General features: G+C 41.9%; 1 protein-coding gene across 6 annotated transcripts in view; it reads right to left on the reverse strand.

Annotated features, from left to right (window-relative positions):
• The window catches only part of CNOT10 (CCR4-NOT transcription complex subunit 10), a 241,718-nt gene that overhangs the window by 161,834 nt on the left and 58,590 nt on the right, over nt 1-21,294 (reverse strand). For 3 of the 6 annotated variants that reach the window (XM_029589403.1, XM_029589405.1, XM_029589402.1), the window contains exons 7-9: nt 14,729-14,812; nt 2,985-3,102; nt 219-368 (exon numbers count right to left, since the gene is read on the reverse strand). In XM_029589403.1, coding sequence (XP_029445263.1) covers nt 219-368; nt 2,985-3,102; nt 14,729-14,812 — 352 coding nt within the window. The remainder of the gene's footprint in view (nt 1-218; nt 369-2,984; nt 3,103-14,728; nt 14,813-21,294) is intronic. The other 3 variants (XM_029589407.1, XM_029589406.1, XM_029589404.1) reach the window with 2 other exon arrangements.

The following is a 21,294-nucleotide window of genomic DNA, read 5'->3' on the forward strand; positions in this document are numbered from 1 at the left end:
AAGCTGATCCTGCCTTTTTCTTTAAGATGAGCTAGTGTGCTGCAACCAGATAACTTTCCCACATAGTGAAAATGTATTACATTTGTTTGACTTTAAAACATTCTTCACTTTATGTGAAGTAAATTGAATGACAAATGGAATTTTAACACAAAAACTGTGTTTTGTCTAATCAGATTTAGCCTTTCCAGAAGTAAAATATTACAAAGTGCAGAGAATACCTGGGTCTGTACTAGATGTTGCTAACTGTGCACATGCATTATCATTTTCCTGCAGAGCCTTTTTAAAGTAGAAAATTCCCAAATTATGCTTTCCCATGGCAAAATGGATACAGCCAAGATTGTTCCAAAACATACACCTTATGCATTCACCTGAAAAACATCAAAAGAAAATGAGCATTAAAGTACAAGTATAATAAACTGATGCCTGAGACGCAAAGATCCATAGGTATGTCTAAACAATGAAATGCTGTGCTATTTGGGATAAGGAAACAACATTCAAGTGTGGGTAAGAAGTCAGTTAAATGTAGTAACATTTATCCAAGCTAGTTTTTATACTCTCAAGCCGGCAGCCATGGGCATCAAAGGCCATGGCAAATATTATAGCAGTCAAAAATATATCAGAGGCCAAAACGATTAGGCACTGCTCCCTTTTGTCTATAAGGTAGTAGAATTCCTCCTGTTTGTTTTGAAGGACAAACAAAGCAAATGATTAGATTTTATTTCTACCACCACCTTACACAAAAGTTTGATATGAGTGTGAAGCACTACTCTATCATGGTAAAGTTTAGTTTAGGATTTTGCTATCAGCCACTAAGGCCTGAAAAGTTCCAAACCCAAGGGCTGAAGTGATCAACTCCAAAAATACAACCTTCCAGGTCAAGTATTTAATGCCTCATAACACTGTGGATTCCTTTATGTAAGACTTCAAATGAAGGCAACTGTAGGAGATATCAGAAGTTTTTACCATTGTATGCAACCAAATATGAATACTGACCCCACAAGAGGGATGCCAACTTCATAAGATGGATGCTGATACGTATGTTTCAACAGAAAAACAAGATGAGGAACTTTTAACCAGAATGGTAATACGTGCTCAGGTTATCTGATCTGCCTGTTTAACTTAGAGTTATAGCTTCTTTGCATACATAATGAGCTAAGATCTGCCCAGGACAGAGACATGTCACAGAGGTGAAAACAACCCAAATCTGCCCGGAAAAACAGCCTATCCAGAGGGCAGTTTATCAGACAAGTCAGCCCACAGAAAAGCAAGACAGTTTGCGGGTCAAGAGGTTGCAAAACCGCCACCCTCTCACCTTAAAAAAAAAAAAAAAAAAAGAAGTCCAGCCATCGAGGGCAGGGTTTGGGTCTGGGGGCAGTTCCTCCTTCCCCTCCCAGCCTCCTTCCTCTCACCTTATAAAAAAAAAAAATACATTAGACTGAGTGGAACTCCCACCTTCAGGAATCCCCACCTATCCCTCAAAACAGAGGAAGCCTTCCAACTCCCCATACTGCACCCAGGAACCCTAGCCGGAAAAGACATTACTTCGTCCAGCACTGCTGTTACCTCACTGGCAGCAGACTGTAACTTCCACTGTAAGCGAAAGGACCATTCCCCTTTCAGAATTCTGAAAGGGGAATGGTCCTTTCGCTTACAGTGGAAGTAGAGGGACCAATTGGCTGCTAGTGAAGTAACAACTCTGCCAGAGGAAGTAAGGTCTGCTCCAACTAGGGTTTCCAAGTGGAGATTTGGAGGGCTCCCACAGTTTTGATGAGTAGAAGGGGGACCTGGAGGATGGGTCTGATTTTTTTATTTTTTAAGGTGAGAGAAGGCTGTGAGGTGAGGGAAGACCCACTGGATCCAGACCCTGCCCTACTTGGCTCAAGTTCTTTTTTATAAGGTGAGAGAAAAATCTTATGGTATTGCTTGGGAGGACTCGCCTGGCTGCCCACCTGACCCGGACCACCCAAGTAGGGTTTAGTACCCCATTCTCTAACAGGAAGTTTTACCTCCTGTTTCTGACCAGGTGTTACATTTTCCTGCAGTAAAATGAAGAGCGCAAGGAAGCTTCCCCATTAGCGTGCCTCCTTACATTGCAGGGTAATAGATAATAAGGCTTATTACCTTGCAATTAGCACAAGCAGCGATAAATTTTGCTGGGGATTTTAACTCCTGTTTTAGCATGCTTTTCTGGTGCTAAAACTCCTTACATATACTGGAGTTAGGTTAGCAGTGAAATACCACACAAAAACAGGAGGTAAAACCCACAGTAGGGTCAGCGCATCTTATTACATCACACCCTTTTGAAGTACTGGGACGAAGTCAAATGGTGTGAAGACTTATGCAATCAAGACTTTCTGGTTTTTATTCTTAATTACTTTTGGAATATTTCTATAATTTTTCTTTTGAGATGAAAGTTTACAGTATGTAGTGTAGATCAGTGAAACAAATTCCTACTTTAATGCATTTTTAGACAGCAGAATGTGAAAGATGTACAAGGGTGTGAAGACTTTTGCAAAGCCCTGTGAATACATTAAAAGCTTCAGTTAAATACAGTATAAAAATAAAAGATAAAGTAAGGCAAGTCCTCATCTATTCCCTAAGAAGTCTTTTCTCTGCATTTCTGTTTGCAACAGGAACCAAAGTAAGTACAGTTTTGACTTCATGTTATGGTTCCCTGTCTCTAGTTCTCCCTCCTCCTCTACCTGAATTCAGCTTCTCAGAACAAATGTCCTAAGATTCTAGTTCCCTTGTTGGACAGGAAGCTGCTTAGGCATTGTCAAGGGATCACCCCAGCAGTGGCAGTCTTGTCCCTTCTATCAGGGTCCTCTATGACAGGATTCCAGCCACCAGACATGGCAGATAAGCGATCCAATCGCAGGTCTCCTACGCTGTAGTAGTTAACCATTTAGTCAAGCTGTGAGATCATTTTTTTTCTAAGTTAATAAAAGAAAAAAAAAAAAAACACTACATAAATTGTACTTTACCTGTTTTCATAAATCCTGGATGTTCAGCTATGTTTGAGCTGTTTAAGAGTTTTACTGCTTTTCGGTAGTTGCCCCTTAAATATTCAAAATTACTCTTAAGAAAGAGAGAAGAAGCAGACTGTGAAAAGAAAATAATCATCACTTAGGAAGCTAATTTTAAGGTTTCCAAACAGGATTAAACTGTATAATTGACATTAATCTGTTTCCACTACTAAAAATAAATATGAAGGACAATTAAACTGAAACACACCTCTAGTCTAATTGCTTCATAGAACTACATTATTATATGGCCCTTTCTAACTTTCACTTCATGTTTTGTAAGTTGAAGTCAAAGTATTGCTAATCTAGGAAAGAAAAATTAAGGTGTGCATTTTATTCTTCAATGATTCAACACTGGAAAACAAACTTGCTTAAATGTAATAGGTGCTTTCTGATGACAGATTAATGAATCACAAAGATGGACAATGTTCAGTCTAATTTTTTCTGGCAGATAAGCTGACGTGCACAGCTGTTGTGCACATAACTTTGCAAGTGTGTGTGGAGGGGAAAGATCCCCCATCATGTTTTATTTTGCTGTTTCTACCACGGCATAGCCACCAAGGATCCAGAGCTTCATCTTTCTCCCCTCTCTCTTTCTTTCATTACTATCTGACTCCTCACTCTCCTCTCACATCTTTCAGTTCTTTTACCTAGCTTCAACTCTATTTTCCTCCCTCCTATCCTTTCACTCCTTTTATCTCCCATTCCTTTAAATTACTTCTCCAGCTCCTCCATCTCCACATCATCCCTCACACTTCTTGCCTCCAACTAACTTCAGTTTCTCTCTCCCTTATCCACCTCTGCTTTTTCCCCCCTTCTCCAACACCTTTCTCTGTCTCCTGACCATCCTTTCCCTGCCATCTGCTGACCACCTCCTCTTCCATCATCATAGTTTATTTATGACATGCTTTTCCAAGGGGGAGTTCAAAGTGTATACAGACAAGTACATATTGACAATTTATATCTGGTTATTTATGAAAGCCTTTCCAGACACTAACTGAACCTTAATTCACCTTAATTAACTCAGACCACCCAACAGAGTAATCAACATCTTTGCCAATTCCTTAATTTTACAATCTCTTTTAAATTGGCAGGTTTTTATTTTTCACTGTTAAATTACTATCGCCTATTTCACCGTTCCAAGTTGTATTATGTCCCTGTTTTAATGTAACTGCTATTTTTTCTTTTAGCACCTGTTAATGTTCTTATTAATTTTCCTTTTGTCACACCTTGTTAATTGTAAACCGGCATGATGCGATTCCCATCGCGAATGCCGGTATAGAAAAATCTCAAATAAATAAAATATTGACATTTTAGGAAATATAGGTATTTAGCAAGTTTAAGATAGTTTGAACAATAGGGGAAATGATAGAAATAAAACTGTTTTGAGTACAGCACCAGTAGTTCACATTTGGTTCATGCAGTAGGGGTGATACAGCAGATCTCTAATACAGTACAGGTAGCAGTATAATACCAGTATCAGTAAAAGATTGGTGCGATACATTTCAGTGGTTTATCACCAGAAGTATGTTTGGAAGAAGAGAAATACAGTTTCAGAGGGATCATGTCCAGCAATGACGCATAAGGTGTGTAGGATAAAGTTTTACTGCATTAGAATTAATAGTTGATGTCAAAAGCCGCTTCAAACAGCCAGATTTTCACCTGGTTTCTGAAGGAGAGGTGGACCAGGGCAAGACTGATGAGGAGTGGAAGAGAATTCCATAGGATTGTGACTGATCCTGAACAGTTTCTCTTTCCCTCCCATACCCATTTGCTGCCCCCATACCATCATTCACTACTGACTCCTTCCTCACCATATGATCCCCTGCATCTTTCCCCTTCCTTTCTTACCATCTGTCCCCCTGCATCTTTCCCTCTTAAGACCTATCCCTTCTAATTACCTCCCACCTTCCTTTTTACCTGCTTCCCTGCTGCACTCAGTTAACTTAACTGAATAACAGGAATATGTCCTGCTGCTACTGACCGTTCTGCTCCATCTGTGCTGGCACTGTGGGTCTGTTCAAAACTCAGATTAGTACTTCCTGGCTGCTGATCTAGTGCACTGCAAGATCAGCAGCCAAGAAGTACTGTCGTTAGTTTTGAAAGTGCTTGCAGTGCTGGCACAGACAGGGCAGGGAAGTCGGCAACAGCAGAACATGCTCCTATTGCTCTTCCGACCAATGCAGCAACCCGACTTGTACAGCCTGGTTTGTAGCATGTGTGGCCAACGGAGGAATGCTATGCTACCATGCATATGTGCACTTTAGTTGGTACATTGCAGATGAGTCACACGATTTGTTGTGTACACCAATGTAGAGCATTTCCAAGAGCTTTCTAGAAAAATCTTGAAATGTCTTTCAGGCATGTGTGGAATGTTCTAGGTGCTTGTAGCCTCACAATTCTTTAACTTCACGTATAGCAATGTATAACAAGGGCAAAAAGAAAAAAGAAAACCAGAGAGACAGATAGATTGTGTGACTTGATCTGTTTCAGATACACAACTTCGCTTTCTCTATAGACAAGCAGGTAAGACACACATGGGATTCCCTAGATAAGTGTTATCGTAAAAGGAAAAGAGGTGACTTTTTTTGTCAGAGAACCCCCATTATGACCTTTAAGCTTTTTTTTTTTTTTTTTTTTTAAACAAGGTGACAAAGACAACAGGAAAAACCAGCTAAAACCATAAAAATTAATCTTAGGAGGGAGGAAAGTGGGCTCTAGTTCTCAAAACAGACCTTGGAGAATGAACAGTCCAAACCTAGCATCTTCATGGGCAGCCATATTAAGACAATGAGACATAAATGTGGACTACATTGTAGCCTTTTAAATTACCTCAGACATAGATCTTAGATGAGTGACTAACACTGCCATGGCCCTAAAATTCTGAGCCTTAACATGCCCTTGTAAACTTAGATCTGCCATGGAATAACAGTGGGAGATGCAACAAGTCATCCATTTAGAGATGATGCATTTTGACACAGTAAGACACAGCCTAGTGTGATCAAAACAAAAAGCTGGGTGGACTTTCTAAGGGGTTCAATCTACTCCAGATTGAAGGTGACAGCTCTTCTGCAATCCAGTGCATGGAAATAAATGTTTACTAATCCTTATGAGCATATGGCCTAAGGAATAATGTTGGCAGGATGACTGACCCCACCTTAGGCAAAAATGTGTGCTGCGTGTGAAGCACCATCTTATTATGATGGAACAGTATAAGATGGAATAGTCATGAAGGCCTGGAACTTACTGACTCTGTACTGAAGTGACCACCAAAAATGCAACCTTTCTAGTACAGGTACTTGAGCTCACATAAACCTGTCAACTAGAAATTGTACACAAATCGACTTTCCTTCAATAACGTAGTAAAAAGCAACAAGTGCACAGAGGTGAATCATGAGTTAGTTATAAAAACAGACTCAGAAGTAGAAGGCCTGGTTTGAAAAATCCGTACCCCCCTTACCTGGGGGTGAGCGGGTTTTCTCCACAGGCAAGGAAACAGTATCTTTGGCCCCAGTTGAGGCCCTGGAAAGATAAAAGGCGCAACAGGTAGGGAGGCAGCTGAATGAGAGAGTTAGGATGAAGAGACAGAGTGAAGGGGAGAGGAGGAGGGGGAACTGGAGACTAGATAGAGAAGATTGCACCTGGGGAGGAAGCCAAGAAGAGAGAAAAGGCCTCTTGAGGGTGGACGTAGGAGGTATGCACTCACCAGGAAAGAAATACTCTTGGTATTTCCACCCCTCCAGGCAAACAAATTATTGGGAAGCAGGACAGCTATTTGGAAGCGGTGACTAGTGAGGGTTCTCGGTCCGTATTTGAATCAAAGAGTTCTGCTTTTTAGTTCTTAGCCAATTAGACTATTGTAATGCCAGAAAAACTGACAAGCAAGCTGAGTTAGTTCAAAATATGGCAGCATGGATGATCCTGAAAAAAAAAAACTGGGAAAGGACAACACCAATAGTGAAAATTTCAAATTAGTCTCCTGTTAAAGTGCACATTAACTTTATAGAATATAATTCTAATAAAGCAGACTGGCTCGATCTTAATTTCTTCCTGGCTCTAGGCCAAAAAGCTCTGTTGGAGGTACCCTAATTGAGAGATTAGCATAAAGCGAGGAACAGGGCAAAAGCTTTCTCAGTGGCTGGACCTAAATTATGAAACAGCCGCTCCCTTAGGACTTGCATAGAACTTGGCCATGTGAGCTTCCACAACAACTTAAGAGAGCTCCCGATTGACTGTGTGTGCTCCAGTCTTTTTTGAAGCTTAACTGCTAATTGATGGGCCATAAACCTAAGCATTAGTTTGATGGAATGCTGGCTTAATCATATTATAGGGTTTGGGCCTGGAAAATTTTGAAGACCTTAACTATTAGATGAGAATAGGTTATATTGAATTGTGTCGTGATGTATGTCATTTTATCCTGCACTTTTGTGTTATTTTTTAATTCTGTTTTCTGTGTTGTGTGTTTTGTAAGTATAATTATGTATTGCAATTTTATTGTAAATGCTTTGAAGGTCTTTAACCTAATCTAGTAGTTTATAAATTGTTAAACAAATTAATATTTCATTCCTAACAAGTAAGCCCTAGAGGAATATTTCAAACACTGGTAGAAGGTATTCAAATCGCTTGTGTGTAGAGCAATAGAAGCAAGCTAGTGACTTGCTCTCATACCAGATGACAAACCACCTCCAAGTCAAACCATATGATATGCTGGTGAATTCTCTCTTAGAAAGTGTAAGGACTTGAAACACTTCCTCTGATAAACTTTTTGCAATTGCATACTCGTGTGTTAGAAACTGGAGCTGAGTATTTCTTAAAGTAAGCTTTTAAATATATTACATTATTTCTCATTACTTTCATGTTTTCCTTTTTTTTTTTAAATAATTTCAACATACAACCTCCCATCTTGGTTTCCTCTATTGATGGACTTGATACTCATATGTGATCTATTGATAGGAATTTTTTTCCTATACATATTGTTGTATTTTCATTAGATTGTATTTCAAATATTGGAGGAATAGTTAAGAGTAGCAGGCTGTGAACCAGGAAAGCCAGGGTTCAAAATCCCACTGAACTCCTTGTGACTTTGGGTAAGTCACTTCATCCTCCACTGCCTCAAGTACAAATAGATTGTAAACCCTCTGGGGATAGGGAAATACCTACATGATCTGAATCTAATCTGCTTTAAAGTGTCGCAAAAGATGGAATATAAATGTAAGCAACTATTATTTGAGATTATAAACTAACAAAATAAAATAAAACAGAGGGATTTTATCATGTCCTAGTCAATATCCATGTTGAGGACTAGAGACTGGATGTTGGGATGAAATAGAGATCCCTGGTTCTGCATGATAATAGTTGAGAAAAATCTTAGTCTGATGGGCTTCCTGAAGAATATTTCCCAAAGAAAAGGGAACACAACTATCTCAACCAAAACAGTAGCTACGAGAATCATGGTTCCCTGTTCTATTCAGAATTTTATTACCTTTTTTGCCATCAGGGGTATAACAAAGATAAACATACAAAAAATATTTCTCTCATTGAATCGATAAGGCATCCCTCTGCTGGTCTGCCTTCTGATCTCCTCCTGGTGCATAAGATTGGGCCCTTCCTGTTCACGACTGTTGCTAACAGGTCCACCTCATGCAGATCCCACTCAATGAAAAGCCTGTTTGCTAAGACATGATTAAGGGACTACTCATGCAAGAGACAAATGAGCCAGTCTGCTAAGACACTGTCTTTCCTTGCCAGATATGTGGCTCACCTGCAAAACGTGGCTTAATTTCTTGTCCTGACCATCTCACAAAACAGATGGTGGAAGCCTATTTCATCTCTGTTCATTTAGGAAAAATAAGACCACCTTATTGTTTCTCTGTACCAGGACAACTTTTTGGCTACTTGATTTCTGAGGGGCTTTTAAAATATTCAGTAGTACCCTTAATCCATGAAGATTGATATGTAGCAACTTTTGCTGGATGGACCAAGGGCCTTGGATGTGCAGCCCCTCTTGAAGGGCTTTCCCATTTGGAATAGACAACCTTTAGTCACACTGAAATAGAGTCATCAAGGGGCGGAGCTTATATCATTCTGAAGTCTCTGAGAGGTTTGATTCCACTGGGTCTTTAGAGCCCATTAGGCTTATCTTATTTGGAGACACATCATTGGAATCACTTGGATAGTTATGGCTACTTTCTTCAAAGAGACCATGATGATTTTCACCAACTCCAAATTAATTTTACCTGCTTCAGCATAATGCCCTGGCTCTGTCAATGGGGAGATGGGCTTTGACCTTAGCACTGACTAGTAAAGTCTCTATCAAATACAATCCAAGTGATGGCCTTAAGTGAGATATAAGGAAGCTGATGATGAATACAAATGACTGCAGCACCCAAATGGTGATCTGCACAGATTTGTTTGTCTGTACCTGACGTTCCTTTGGTCAGATAATTGGCCACATAGGAAAACACAAGCACCTGCAGTCTTAAGAGATAGGTTTCAATGACTGCAAGATATACAAGAAAGATCCATGCAACTGTTAAGCCTAATGGCAGAATGTAGTACTGGAGAAACTATGGCCCTACTACATGTCACAGGAAATCTCTATTTAGGTGTAAGCCTCTTTCAGATAAAGAGAACAGTTTCCTTGATTTAGAAATGGGGGAACAGTACCTAAGGAAATAATCTCAAACCTCTTCTTCAACAGAAATATTTTCAAATTCCTTAGTTTTAGGATGGATCTGAATTACCCATATTTTTGGGAATCAAAGTATTTGGATTAAATCCCCATTCTCTCTCCTGCAGTGGGACAGATTTACCAGCTCAGGCCTGCAAGGTGGTGGTAACTTTCAACTGGCATAGCAAGTGTGTAATGAGTGTTTTGGCAGACAATTTGGAGGGATTTCTAAGTGTTAACCTGTAACCAACAATACAGCAGACCCAACTGGCTGAGGTATATCATGGGGCCAACAGTTTGTTGAAAAACATAGCCTCAACTCTCAAGGGGGATCTTACAGCACATGGACTGGAAGGTTGGCTATCTCCTCTGGAACTAGTCATAATTGCAACCCCCGTTTTGTCTGTGTGGCAGTTAGGTTTTTAGTGCTTCTTTGCTCGTGTGTGTAAGGTCTCAGGTCTTGTACTCTCGAATGACAGGTTCCCTGGTAGTGACTTTTGAGTACAAGGCAGTTTCCTAGGATATCTGCTTTGGAACCACTAAAAAGATGTCCAGGGTCTCAAGTCTGGTTTGGATTTTTATTAGGCCCACCACCTCTCACTTTCTCTCCTATAGAGGCTGTTTCTTAAGAATGGCACTTCTGAAGTTCTTTCTATTAAATCCTCTCTAAAGGCTGAGTCTCACAGCCATGAGAATCTGTGAGAGTATTAATAGTAATGTAGAGGCTTCACTATCTCAGAAGCATCACAGGCTGAAAAGACTAGATGCCTCTCATATTCCTCCTCTGTCCAAAAGGTACAAACTTCTTTTACTGGAATTGAGGGAGGAGCAAGAGTATTTTTCTGGTATCCTCCCATAAGGTATGCAAATAATTGATAGTCCATTGTGCAGACTTGAAGCATAATGTTCTGGAAATTATGTTTCTTGATAAGATCCAAGGTCTTAGGCTCATGCCTTAGGGGCAACCAAGGCATATCTTAGGCTTCATGGTTCTTTTGAGAATAGATTAGTCAACTACACTCTAGTGTGGGTGCTGGATTCTTAAATCCCAGGGTTATCTGGACACATTTTGTGTGTGACATCTTATTTACAGGAAGAACAGCAATGAGATCTCTCACAAACTCTTCTCTTGTAGGAGAGAGTGATGGGCACTTTCAGCAACTCCTTTGCTGCATTAGGGCACACCAAGAGACTAAGTTATAGGACCCTGGATTCTCCTGAAATTTCCATTTCAAAGAGGACAACCGTATTCTGAGAACAAAGTGGGAACGTAGATATTCTTCAGCAATCAATTTCCATACTGGAATGGGCTGAGGGGAAGTCTGGATAATGGAGAAATTACTTAGCTGATAATTTCGGTTTCCTTAGTGTAGACAGATTGCCTCAGGACCAGTGGTATATGTGCTCTTCTGCTAGCAGATGGGAGACGGAGTCAGATTTCAAAGCTGACATCACCCTAGATATACCCCTGCAGTGACCTCAGCTCTCCAGTATTCTCTTCGAAAAGCCATTGTGGATATATACTTGCTTACATAATTTGATTAAAACTGATTAAACTTGATTTAACTGATTTCAAAAACTGGAGACTGCCAGGGCATTCAACCAATTAACACCGACACCGGACAAACTGCGGGTGTCTTGAACTAGGGGTAGGCAACGGCTTACCTGTATTTGCTTAATCTTGAGGTTTGCTTTCCGAGGTCCTCCTTCTCTGGAGCAGCCGTGGGCGGGATGCTGAGTCCATCTGTCTACACTAAGGAAAACAAAATTATCAGGTAAGTAATTTCTCCATTTCCTAGCGTGTAGCAGATGGACTCAGGACCAATGGGATGTACAAAAGCTACTCCCGGACAGGGCAGGAGGCTGCTCATGGCCCACTTAGTACTGCCCTTGCGAAGGCTGTGTCTTCTCGGGCCTGAACATCCAGGCGGTAGAACCTGGAGAAAGTGTGTAAGGAGGACCACGTCGTCACTCGACAGATCTTGGCGGGCGACAGCAGCTTCGTTTCTGCCCAAGATAGGCGTGGGCCCTAGTAGAATGAGCCTTAACCTGTAGTGGTAAGGACTTTCCTGCCTCTATGAAAGCTGCCTTGATTACTTCCTTGATCCAGCGAGCTATGATCGCCCGTGAGGCCACTTTTCCTTGATTCTTCCCGCTGTGGAGAACAAACAAGTGAGCGATTTTGCGCACCGGTTCCGGTATTTCCAGGTTTCGCATCAGGAGTCTGCTGATATTTAGATGGTGAAGAAGGCGTGGGTCTTCAGAGTCCTTATGTTCCTCCGGAGTTGGTAGGGAGATGGCTTGGTTCAAATGAAACTCGGAAACCACTTTCGGTAGGAAGGAGGTAATAGTGTGCAGCTGTATCGTTCCAGGAGTGAATCTAAGGAACAGTTCCCGACAAGATAGTGCCTGTAGTTCGGAGATGCGACAAGCTGAACATATTGCCACCAGGAATACCGTCTTCAATGTTAAGAGGCGTAGAGACAGACTGCACATTGGTCTGAAGGAAGCCCCAGCTAAGAAGTCTAGTACCAGATTGAGATTCCATAGGGACACCAGCCACATTAGGGGTGGCCAAAGTTGCTTAACCCTTTTTAGGAAACGGGCCAAGTCCAGATGAGCTGATCGACTGATTCCGTTCACTACGGCTCTGAAGCAGGAGAAGGCTGCTACTTGGGACCTTGAGGGAGTTGAGTGACAACCCCTTCTTCATACCATCCTGAAGAAACTCCATAATCATGGGGATGTTGTTCGTCCGCAGGAATATCCTTCGGTCCTCGCACCAGGCTTCGAATATTCTCCAGATCCTTATGTATGCTAGAGATGTTGAGAACTTGCACGCACGGAGCAGTATGGCCTTTGAGTAACAGCGCTTCTTCAGGCGAGTCCTCTCAAAGGCCAGACCGTAAGAGAGAATTGAGATGTATCTTCGTGAAGAATCGGGCCCTGCTGGAGAAGGTCCCTGTGTGGAGGTAGGCACAGAGGGCTCCCCGCCAGGAGTCTTTGCATGTCTGCGTACCATAGGTGTCTTGGCCAATCCGGGGCCACTAGTAGAACTAGTCCCCTGTCGTGTTCTATCTTGCAGATGATCTTGCCCAGTAGTGGCCATGGGGGGGAAGGCGTACAGTAAGTCTTCCTTTGGCCAGGTCTGGACGAGAGCGTTGATTCCTTGGGAATGTGGCTCTCGTCTGCAGCTGAAGAACCTGGGGACTTGGGTACTGAGAGAGGTGGCCAGTAGGTCTATGGCTGGGAGGCCCCAGCGATTTACTAGCAGTTGGAAGGCTGTGGTCAACAGGTTCATTCCCCCAGGTCCAGGCTCTCTCTTCTGAGGAAGTCTGCTGAGATGTTGTCTTTTCCTGCGATGTGGGAGGTCGAGATCCCTTGTAGGTTTACCTCCGCCCATGACATGCCAGCTCCTGGTTCCTTCCTTGTGGTTGATGTAGGCAACCATTGTAGAGTTCTCCGACATTGTTTGCTTCAAGATGGTGCAGACCATGGCATCCACTTTCGGGAACCGCAGGCGTTCCTTGGTCGCTGGTTCCAGAGGGCACAAGGCTTCCAAGGCCCGACCTCCTTTAAAGCTTGCCTCCAAGGCTTCCCACTCCAGGTCAATTAGTTCCTGGATGGCTTCCATCATTGGAAAATAGCATGAGGCCTTACGAAGGGACACCAAGATGGGGTTCTTCTTTGGTTCCACCATAGGGTCCGTGCCTGGGATCCCCAGAGTTTTCAGGGTCTGTGAAACAAGGGCTGGTAATTCATCCCTGTGGAAGAAGCGAAGCATTGTTCTGTATGGCTCCAGGCCTGGAGGGATTTCCCCTTCTTCCAGTAGGCACCATCATCTTCTGAGGTGTCTGGATCCTTGTCAGTAAAATTCTTGGTGAAGTGAGGCATGTCTCATGGCACCCGAGTAGGGCTGGGAGGGTCAGGTGCTCCTGGCTGGGGTTGGACCTGGGTCGCAGCTGGGGCTGATTGCACCTGAACGAAGGCTTGCAGTCCCTGGAAAAATTCTAACCTGGAGAAGGCCCTTGGGTCCATGTTAGCCCCAGGGGGAGTCAGAGCAGGAGCCCCTGAAATGCCCTCTTCTGGGGATGCCATTTCGGAAGTTACATAGGTCCAGGGTGCTATCGTCTGTAGTAGTTCCGGACCCATCCTCAGACTTTGGTACCCCCTTGGGCTTCTTCGCAATGTTGGCAGACAGGACTCTAGTTCAGGCTGTCCGGCCCTGATGTGGCAGGCTGTGCAAAGAGAATGCCTTCTGAGCTTCTTGGATGCCGGTGCCATTGCCTCTGTATATAGATGCACGGGTAATGCTTTTCAATATGTGCAAAGTTATGCACGTAAGCACAGCTATGCACGTGATGTGCGCTCAGTTCTGCGTGCAGGGTGCGCTCAGTTGTGTGCACAGCTGTGCGCGCGTGTATATCGGATGCACACAAGTTGGGCACATGGGCTGTCCGGTGCGTACCGCCGGTCGAGAAAACAGCAAAAAAGAAAATAGACATGCCAAAAATGTGACTAAGGGACTACTGGAGGAAAGAACAGTGCTGAGGCACAAAAAGGAGAGACGTTTTCTTCTGAAGAAACTGTGGAGCACCTGTTAGAACATCCATTAACAGCAGCAGAGGAAATGAAGCAGAGATGCTGTTGGGACACAAACATATGAGAAACTTTGTGCCTCCCTAGAAAAGTTTTTCCAGAAAGTACCTGGAAATTGCTCCACTCAATGCACACATCAAATCATCCAATCCATCTGTTTGCCTACTGATCTGCTAGTCATCACAAAATCGATGTATTTAAATGTCAAAGAGCAAGTAACAAAAATAACAACCAGTATTTTAACACAGTGCTTTACTTTATCTCTGTCAAATACACACAAGTGTTAAATGTGCAATAAAAAGTTAGATCATTGTCCTGCAGATATTACTGTCCCTCCAGATAAATCAAATTAATTCTACAATACAGCTGAAATAAATTGATTTTAATAAAATGCAGAACAAGGTTAAACTTGAATAAAATTCTGTACATTTCTTACATTTCCAGTCGTGTTCATAACTGACTTGATTTCTCTTTTGCAGGCTTTTAGAGACTTCATCTGAATATACGCTCTCACTTTATACTGTGAAAAATAAGGATGCATAATTTGTTACAAAAATAAAAATAAAAAAGCACAAAGTTTGTTATTTTTTATTCAAACTATATTTCTTACTACATCCCTGCTCTCCCCACAATCTGGTTCTAAAATCCAGTTATATCTCTGAAAATAAGACAACTGTATAATGATAACCTGATCTTTCCTTAAGGAATAACCTGCCTAGATGAAATAGTCGGTTCAGTGTGCTGCGGCAGTCAAAAAAGCAAACAGAATGTTGGGAATTATTAGAAAGGGAATGGTGAATAAAACGGAAAATGTCATAATGCCTCTGTATCGCTCCATGGTGAGACCCCACCTTGAGTACTGTGTATAATTCTGGTCGCCGAACTCAAAAAAGATATAATTGCGATGGAGAAGGTTCAGAGAAGGGTAACCAAAATGATAAGGGGAATGGAACAGCTCCCCTATGAGGAAAGACTAAAGAGGTTAGGACTGTTCAGCTTGGAGAAGAGACGGCTGAGGGGGGATATGATAGAGGTCTTTAAAATCATGAGAGGTCTAGAATCGGTTATTTACTCTTTCAGATAATAGAAAGACTAGGGGGCACTCCATGAAGTTAGCATGTGGCACATTTAAAACTAATCGGAGAAAATTCTTTTTCACTCAACGCACAATTAAGCTCTGGAATTTGTTGCCAGAGGATGTGGTTAGTGCAATTAGTATAGCTGTGTTTAAAAAAGGATTGGATAAGTTCTTGGAGGAGAAGTCCATTACCTGCTATTAATTGAGTTGACTTGGAAAATAGCCACTGCTATTACTAGCAATGGTAACATGGAATAGACTTAGTTTTTGGGTACTTGCCAGGTTCTTATGGCCTGGATTGGCCACTGTTGGAAACAGGATGCTGGGCTTGATGGACCCTTCAGTATGACATGTTCTTATGTTTTGAGTAAATATTTGAAAACCAATGCAGAAAAAAGTATGATGTCCTCAGATATACAGTAATTTATTATATCATGAGAGTTCAGCTTCAGAAGGCCAAAAAACAAAATATTAATGTGAAATAGTACACATTTCAGAGGCCCATTTTCATTAAAGCAGTGGTTCCCAACCTGGGATCTGTAGACCTCTAGAGGTCCTTGAGATCTTCAGAGAGTCTCTACTGGAAGAGAAGCATTCAAAGTGCAGGTGCTGAGGAAAAAAACCAGCTGAGCTCACCACTGACTCTGCTCTAAGGCTGCTGCCTTATCCCACTTTGCCCTTGCTGAAAGAGAAAGATCAAGATCTTGAGGAGTCCTAACTAGCATGGAAAAGAAGGAAAGAGTGTAGCTGATCATCACAAGGTGTCTGAACTGGTCTGGAGAGACAGCAGAGCTGATTGCCATCTTGACGAATCCAAAAAGCACCACGAAGGAGGAGGCAGGGAAGAGTGGGGCTAATTGCTGCTGTAAAGAGCTTGAGCCAGCATGGACAGAGGGCAAAGTAGAGTGCAGCCGATTTCCACCAAGAGGAGCCTGAAGCCACACCAAAAGGAGGAGGGGAAGTGTGATGTTGCCAGCATTTTGATTAGCCACTGCTCCACTTAAATGGAAGAGGGGGCCAGAGGATGATCACCCTGAGGAGCGATTCTGAGCACTGCTACATGTGCTTTGGTTGTCTTGCTGGCCTGAAAGTGAAGGAGAAAAGCAGGATTGAGTAATATGGCCATGAGAAAGGAGGCAGGGGACAAATGGGAAAGGGCCAAAAGGATGGCAAGCACTCAGGGTGAGGGAAGGCTAACAAGCACTGGATAAGTCTGCGAGGGGTGGGGGAAAGCAAGAGAGAGGAATGAGAACAGGAGGGTCAGCACTTGGAAAGTGGCCTTGTTGGGGAGACTGGCAAGAGGGCGAGAACAGGATGAAGAGCACTCAGGAAGCAGTCAAGGAGACAAAATAGTCAAAAAGTGCCATGGAGGAGGGTAGTAAGGAGAAGACTAGAGAAGAAGCTGCAAAGGGTAGAGGGAAGACAAGGAGGAGAAATGAACACCAGGGATCATAAGTAAGATGGAGGCACACATTTGCCATGAATCAAGGAAGGAGATGGGGGGACAGGGATCCTTTTGAAATCTCCACAAGTAAAATAAAATGTACTAAAGTACTGGCAGTGTTGCTGGTACTGGAATTTTCAAACGGAAACTCTGTAGGGAGATTCCCTTTAAAAATTTGCATGCAGGCCCAGGAGTACAAAGTTGATTGCTGGGGAAGAGGCTGAATTCAAAAGAGACGTGGGGGAAAAGGCTAAAAATAGAGAAAGAGAATGGTGGTTTGGCAGCTAAGGGGAGAGAGAAATACTGGTAGGGCTTGAGAGAGACTGGTGAAGGGAGCGGGCAAGGGGCTGGATGAGAGACGGTGGGTTGGCAGCTGGTGAAGAGAGACTAGTGAGAAAGGGATTTTAAGAATGTGAGATGTTAACAGGGAAGGCTTGGGGAGAGAAATTGGGTGGAGCAGGCAGGACAGGGTTAGGAGATACTGGTATAGTAGTGTCTGTGGGAGAAAAAGTGTTGGGGAAAGGGACTGTTGCGGAAAGGCTGGAGGGAGAAAAACTGGTGGGGTGAGAGTTGGGAGTATAAAAAGAGTAGTGAGGATGTTCTGGAACAAGAAAGAGAGAAAGCCTAGTGGGCAAGGTCTGCAGAAATACTTGAGGGATGGGAGAGTTGTGGAGAGGGGCTGGGTGGGGGGAGAGAGACTGCAGAAAGACTCATGATAGGAGACGACTTGTAGGAAGTGAAGGACTGGTAGTGAAGGGATAGAGGAGAGAGAGAGAGAGACTTGTGGGGACAGTGTGGGGGTTCCTAAATCTTTTAGATGTTGAAAAAGAATCCCTGCGCTTGAAAAGGCTGGGAATACCTGCATTAAAACTTACAAGCTTAAACATTTAACTAGCTTTGCAAGCAAGAAAACTCAAAGATTTAGACCAGCTTCAGACTGCATTATTTTATGATAGCGATTACAGGATATTTGCTTTCAATGAAAAGAAAAATATTGATACATACTATATTGCAAAAAAAAAAAAAAAAAAAGTCAAAATGGGATATCTTCTGAATTTAACTCATCCTTTTGATATTGGATTGTTTATGATATATTTCATCCTCAGCTCTTAATGTGCTTAAAGATCTCTGTGAACATTTTGGAGTGAACACTACTATTCCTATTTATTTTTTAAAATTTGCATCTTTGGTACAACATGGTTATACGTAAACTTAAAAATATCTAGAAGGCATAAGAAAAATAGGACTGTATAAAAAACAATTCAAGCCCAAAAAAAAAAAAAAGTTACTGATGACAGTATGTTCAAATCATAAACACAAATACTGTAATCCCCTGACATGAATCACGTTTCACTAAGGCTGGGTCGGGAGGGAAAATACATGCAAAACAAAAGTAAACAAAAGGACTGGTCTAAAAGAAAGACACAGAGCAAAGCATACCCCTTTTCTCTATCCCTTACAGTCTTTAAACATCCAGTATGTGTGTTATGGTTTGAACATATGTTCATCAGTACATTTTCTATGTGCTTGAATTACTTTTTTGGATAGTCCTGCTTTGCTTGTTACCATGCCTTCTAGACATTTTTTGGATTTATTTTTGTATTTGGTATGTATCTCTTCACCCATAAGTGCTGTGCATGTGTGTAAAGTTAGTAGCCATGTGCACAGGCAAAAAAATTCATTTATGTTTTTTGCTTTTCTTTTTTTTTCTTAATGTTTTTGTATGTTTAAATTATTGAGAATACTAATCTCCACCTTACCCTAGTTCATCCTACTAAAAACAGTCAGTCCAAACTCTCAATGATATTATGACATTATTTATACCAGTCAATTTAGATATATATGTACATTATAATTATATTATTTAGCAACCTTGATTGGTTAAATTATAAACCTGTTAATGCTGTTCGAAGCAAATATATTCTGCTTAGCTGTTTTGTTAAAAAATGTTACACTTATTATAGTTACTCTGTAAAATAGTCCAGTCTTTAATACTGTCCAAGTTAGACTACTGCAATTCCCTTCTGTTAGGTCTTCCGCTATCATCCATAAAACCTTTACAGATGGTACAAAACGCCGCGGCGAGGCTACTCACCAACTCTAACAGAAGAGACCACATCACTCCAATTCTGCACTACCTCCACTGGCTTCCCATAAAAGCTAGAATCACCTTCAAGACACTATCAATGATCCACAAGGATATTATGGGAAGCGCCCACCTAAATCTTACCTCGCAACTCCGCCTTCACACATCAAAAAGACCTATCAGATATAACTACAAAGGTTCTCTACACACTCCCCCTATTAAAACCTCGCTAGCTAAACGAGCACTCTCCACAGCCGGGCCCACCCTTTGGAACTCACTTCCGCCAGATCTTCGACTCGAAACTTGCCATCTAACCTTCAAGAAAAACCTTAAAACATGGCTCTTCCGGCAAGCCTTTCCAGAATCGCAGGAACACTTCGACACAGGTCAAAGAACAAAATAGCGCAATTTAAAGTCCACCACCAACCTAATACCCTCAGGTCCATCAGGACCTTATTGATTGTTCAAAGTAACCCTACATGTTCTGTGTTCAATACTATGTTTATGGTTTAATGTAACGACCTTACTTATTGTTTAAGGTTACTCTGTTCAATATTATGTTTATGGTTTAATGTAACGCCCCCCGGCGATAGTTGTGTTATTTGGAAACAGACTTGATTTGATATATATATATCAAGAAAGTCGGTATATAAAAACCCTAAATAAAATAAATAAATAAAATAAAATGCTGTTAAATGGGTTACAATGTAAAGCTATGTTGCTGACTCCATGTTGACTGTCCAACAATGAATATTGGTATAGAAAAACCTTAAATAAATAAATAAATTTTGTTCAGATTTATCATCGCAAATAGTGTGCACAGTTTGCAAACCGTGCACACACTATGTGTCGAAAACGAATTGGAAAAAATGTTTTCATGTTTTGGGGGTTGAATTTGTTTCATACAAAACAAAAATGGGCTCATTTGGACCATTTTTCATTTTTGTTTTAAATGAATGAACATCCCTAAAACTTGGACTTTTAGGGCTCCCATACATGTGCAAGATTTTCATAGCCATCATAGGACAATGTAAGCAAACAAATATGTCACTATGCAATAGATACGATAAAGCATAACAAGGCAAGAGTGATTATACAAGTATGCATTGGAACCTTGGCCTCATACTTGCAGTCAACAGCATCAGGCAATGGTGGTTATACTACTTTGTAATGAGGGGGTCCAACAACCCTGTGGCACTTCTCTGTACTGCTGTGTCTGAGACCTAGATTCAAGTCCCAGATCTGTCTTTCTGCTCTTCAGCCTGGCAGAGGCAGTGATCACAGCACCTGAGGAGAAGGAATCTTAAACATTATTCAATTGACACCTACAGGTGGGATCAGAGTGCATCCAGTTTCTGAAAGGAGCCATGGTGTGTGGCTTCCTAGCAAAAGCTATGATATACTACAAAAGACAGAGTAATCTCTCAAGAGAGAATTTTAGCAGTCAATGCCTATAGTAGGATAACACCACCACATGCACACTGAGAGAACTAACAGCTAGCCCCTTTCTTGCAAAAAAAAAAAGATAAAATTGAAGCATCCACACCTTCAAGAGAATTATACCTCTTAGTACACCATGCTTCAAAAGCACTCCACACTTTGATATATACTAAGGAAGTGGACCTCTTCAGGCCAGCAGAAGGGTAGACATGACCATACTGAATAACCTCTCTCAGCCAAATAAGCCCTCTCAAGAACAAGACCAAAGACAAAATGGAGATGGGTTCTCAAGAAACCCAGATCCCTGCGACAGAAGCCTGTTGCCCTGGGGCAGTCAGAGGCTCTCTCTGCTTTAATCTCATGAGATCCATGTACCAATGACACATGACCTAATCAGGAGCTACCAATACCACTCAGTTCTGCTATTTTCTGAATGACTCGATCCATCAAAGGCCACTAAGAAAAGACAAAGAAGGCCCCAACCAGGCCACAATTGATTCAGGGCATCGAGACCTGCTGAATCCTTTTCTCTCTGGTGACTGAAAATGTTTCCCACCTTGGCATTTCTTCTGGTGATCATCAAATCCATGACTGGCCTTCCCCATTTGTCCATGATCAGAGAAAAGGCCACCTCTGATAGCTCCCATATTCTTGGGGGTCCAAGGTGTGTCTGTTCAAAAAATCTGCTTGCACTTTCTCCACATCCGCTACCGTGAGCTACTGAAAACATGCACAAGTGGTTTACAACCTACTATTAGAAGACATACTCTTCTGGCCATCTGAGAACTTCAAGTTCCTTCTCAATGACTGACATACGTCACCATGAACTGTCGACAGGATTCAGACATCTTGACTTTGTTTCACTGGTGCAAACTCCAGCAAGGCCTTTCTTACGGCCCTTGTTTCCACACAACTGATCAATCACTTGGACTCCAGAGGAGTCCATAACCCCCA

The sequence above is a fragment of the Rhinatrema bivittatum genome, chromosome 2 (assembly GCF_901001135.1).
Source record: "Rhinatrema bivittatum chromosome 2, aRhiBiv1.1, whole genome shotgun sequence".
NCBI lineage: Eukaryota > Metazoa > Chordata > Amphibia > Gymnophiona > Rhinatrematidae > Rhinatrema > Rhinatrema bivittatum.